Here is a 4,115-nt window from a genome sequence, read left to right on the forward strand (position 1 = left end):
GATATGTACAAATATTAATGAAAACTCGCATGAGATTCTGAAATGATGAAACTTCACGTCTTTCTGAAGAAAGGCCTGACATGTTACTCGCTACTCAATACACATATTTAGAATGGGAATTATAATGTCACGTGATCGTCACCCAATTGCATTTTGTGAGCAGACACCGTGTGTTCGATCGTTGTTTCATCTTATGGGTACTATAAACATTTGTATGTGATATTTCGTTGGGTTTAAGCAGCAACAGGCAATTTATAAGCGCAATAGTTTCTACAAATGCTGGAAACTTTAGAGCGACACACACAAAATACTGAATAGTCTCATTAAGTAAGGTAGCATTATGGAAGGGAATAAACAGCTTCAGCTCGTGGCGCCTAATCAAAAAGGGAACAGAAGCCAGAATAAGAAGGCAGGGGAAGGGAAGGAGTACAAGCTGGAAGGTTACAGTGAACACAGTTAAGGGGTAAGCTGAGAGTGTGGCCAAGAGGGGTGAAGGAAGAAGCTGGGACATGATACATGGAAAGGGTAAAGGGCTGATGAAGAAAAGATCTGATCGGTGAGGAGAGTGGGGCATGAAAAACTGAAGGTGCAAGGGCAGCAGATGGAAGACATGGGGATGTGAGGAGAAGAGAATATGTAAGAGTGGAAATAGAGGATGAGAGAAGGGGAAGGCAGAAGAAATACCGGAGGCTGGAGTAAACGATGTTCACGCCTTCAGGCTGGAGGCTCTCCAGACAGAATATGAGGGGTTCGTTCTCCACCCTCCGAGTGGCCTCATCGTGTCAGTAAAAGGGCTATTGGTCAACACTTTGTGATGGGAATGGAGAATGGAATTAAAATGGTTGGCAGATGGAAATGCTGTTTGTTGCGGACGGAGCGAAAGCCACCTGCAGAGGAGGCCACAGCAGGAGTACCTGATAGTGTTGGTCGTCCCGTCAGACACTCAGGTGAAGTGTTGCCTTACCTGTAAAGACTGTTTGGGGGCATGAGTGGTAGTGAATGAGGAGGTAAATAGGCAGAAGTTGCGCTTTTTCCTCTTGCGGGTATAAGTACCAGGAGAGAGGCAGGTGGGGTGGGATGAATGCACAAGAAGATGACGGAGCGCTCGATTCCCACCAACAGCCAATAGTGGGGATGATGGGAAGCTCTGAGCATCAAATTCTCCTCCAATCGAAAAACCGACTATTAAATTAATCAATATATTAAATAATAATTTCTGATACAGAATGCCAGGGTGGTGTATAATTCTAACTAACCTGGAGTTTTCAGTGAAATTTATTTGTGTTTAAACGGAACGAATTTGCAAAGTTTTCTTTTCTGCAGTAGCCTTCTACTTCCATGATGAAGCTAACGAATGTAAAATGTTCAGCGGAAATTTCATCAGAACCTTTAACTCTTTTCGGAATTTGTTTTGAGTCACTGCGTAGATAAACGTGTTTGTGCAGCAGCTAAGCATCTGAAACACGTTGCCACTTTCCATCAGGATAAATCTGGGGTCTCCGTAGCCATTAACTGTATAACCAACTTGAAATCGCTCTACAAAGAAGTGTATAACATACGGCATCCACAGAAGGATGAAACATCCCGAGATTGCAAAGAGCAGGACGATCGACTTCCTGCGGCTTTCCATCTCCGGGTCGCTCTGTCTCTCTCCTGCGGAACAACTGCGGAGTCTCCTACGGGCCCGACTGGCCGCCAAAATGTGCCTGACCGTCAGAGCGTTGAATGAGAGAATAAGCAGGAACGGGACGCAAGGAGTCACAACGCGATCGGTCCAATCAAATATTGTCCACACCAGAAAATAATAAAGAATACTCCTCCGTTTGCAATACCAGGGCACGTTGTCAATGACGTAGACTGGTTCGTGCAAAAAATACCAGGGAATGTTAATCACGCAACCCAGAGTGCAGACGACAGAGACAACAATTCCTGCGGTTCTATGCGTGCAGTATTTTGCTTTGAGATTCTGCCAGCAGATGGCGATATATCGATCAAAGGTGAATGTGACCGTTAACCAAACCGAACTGTCCCTAGCGGCGTAAATTAACGCAATGCTCAAACTGCACACGGGCGTGATGGAAAGGAAACTGCCGGGGAAATAAATAGCGGGAATGCGGTTTAATATCACAGCGGTGATAATTACCAGAAGATCCGTCGCAGCCATGGACACGAGATACCGGCTGATACACCTGGACAAACCGCAGTTTCCTCGGGAGAGGATCACAATAGCCACTATGTTAACTGCGGGAGAAACAATTGAAGATTATCACAAGAACGTACTCGCAGCAGAAGTTATTCTGAAGTTTGAACGTAAAACCTTGCACAATTACAGTATGTCACCAAACAAACTTTGGCAAATTTCTATTGATGCTCTACAAAGGAGATTATCCTAACTGGTTGCATCACGACCTGATATAGAAACCTCAATGACCAAGAAGTAAAACGGGAACAGGAAAAGTCTTCTGGGCTTGATCAATTATCACGGGCTAATAAAATAAACATTCTGTCTCCACTTTATTATGTACACCTGCTCGTAAATGCGAGTGTCTGAGTAGAGGAGGGGTCCAACCTGGGCTACACGGACCCTTGGTTAGTGGTAGGTACAATGTCATAAAAAGTTGGGCACCCTGGTCAAGCTGTTGCTCAAACCCGCATCATAATGGAGAAGCAATTTGATCTCAATGTCTTTGACCATGGAACTATTGTTAGTGACAGACGGGGTAGTTTCAGTATCTCAGAAAGTCTGATCTTCTGGGATTTTCACACACAGGGGAACAAAGAAACAAACAAAAATTCCAGTGAGCCACAGAACATTCCTTGTGAATCAGAGATGACAAGAGAGAATGGCTTGAACTAAAATAACCAAGGGTTATACCCGTACACTCAGAGAAGTCTATTATTGCGTTGTTCTCCAGTTAACCCAATTTAGGAAATGTCGGCGATGGTCAGTAAGACGATGTCAGTGTATTAAGATTTAAAACTGGTTCAAACATTAATACTGCATGGTTAAGACAATGACCTAAATTGTTACAAATGCTGTGGCGTGTTCACCACCATTTTAAAGAATGTTTTTTAATTACTTTATTACTTTTCAAGTAATTTGCTGTACAATTAATACAGTCAGATTGCATTTATCATTCCCTTCCCCGTACATATGGTCATGCAGAACACAGCGGTATGAATGTATAATTTAATTATTAGTCATATTCATATATTATAAACAGTTCTGTGTAAAAGTCTTAGATGCATATATATAACAAGGATTTCCAAGATGCATGTATTCCTAAAAGGTTTGCACAGTAGAGTAAGCTGCTGTTTAATGCTATTTCCTTCGTGGTTATTTTGATTTGATTTGAAGCTCATCGTGGAAAGACATCTCCATCTCCAATTGGCCTTAAATAGCAATATCTGGAGTTATAACGTTTTGCTAATATTGGTAAGCATTTAGTAGATACAGTTCTCTCCAAAAGTCTTGGGCACCCTAGACTATGTGCCGAAGGCTTTTGCCCGTACTGTGTATATCAAGTATATTAGATACTTATTCTATACGTATGATGTATAAAAGCCACCAGTGGCTACTTTATTCGGTGCACCTGTAGACTTGGTCTTTGATACGAATATCTGCTCAGCGAATCAAGTGGCAACAATTGAATTCATAAAAGCCATAACAGCTTAAGACATAGGATCACAGGCGTTGAAATAATAAGAAATGCTTTACCTGGAACCGCAATCACTGCAAGAGCCGTGTAGTAAATAGCGTACACTAAGCCTCTGGGAGGGGCGTGCATTTTCCGTGAGGGTCTACGATACGCGTTCCTAACATCAGTCGCGTTTTTGTCGATTTCAGAAGGAGTCCTTTATATACTTAACATTCAATCGGGAAAGTAGGTTCAATAAACTCATCTTGTTTACGATTCAGTCATGGAGAATGACATTAACTTAGATACACTCAGTGAACAAACATAATGAATGACGTCACAATTAGCATTGCAAACAATTAACGAAGGAACAGATTTGGTAACACCCTCATTAGTGTGACCTCGTGAATTGGGAAATTGCTGCAATACTTCTCACTTCCTGATGAGGTGGTGGTTGGTGTGGGGAAACGCATTGTG

At 42.4% G+C, this 4,115-nt stretch overlaps 1 protein-coding gene across 1 annotated transcript; it reads right to left on the reverse strand.

Annotated features, from left to right (window-relative positions):
- Positions 1-1,330: 1,330 nt before the first annotated feature.
- LOC140715672 (probable G-protein coupled receptor 139) lies at positions 1,331-3,788 on the reverse strand. The gene is made up of 2 exons (XM_073028038.1): positions 3,719-3,788; positions 1,331-2,241 (listed from the first exon to the last, which is right to left on the reverse strand). The coding sequence occupies exons 1-2, from the start codon at positions 3,786-3,788 to the stop codon at positions 1,331-1,333; spliced, it is 981 nt and encodes a 326-aa protein (XP_072884139.1).
- Between the last annotated feature and the right edge of the window lie 327 nt (positions 3,789-4,115).

This window comes from Hemitrygon akajei, chromosome 24 (genome assembly GCF_048418815.1).
Source record: "Hemitrygon akajei chromosome 24, sHemAka1.3, whole genome shotgun sequence".
Lineage (NCBI taxonomy): Eukaryota > Metazoa > Chordata > Chondrichthyes > Myliobatiformes > Dasyatidae > Hemitrygon > Hemitrygon akajei.

Excerpts from the sequence above, each read along its gene's own strand:
- LOC140715672 (XM_073028038.1), bottom strand. The coding sequence starts at position 3,788 with ATGCACGCCCCTCCCAGAGGCTTAGTGTACGCTATTTACTACACGGCT. Across the intron at positions 2,242-3,718 it reads TGCAGTGATTGCGGTTCCAG|TTAACATAGTGGCTATTGTG; the intron begins GTAAAGCATTTC and ends TTTCTCCCGCAG.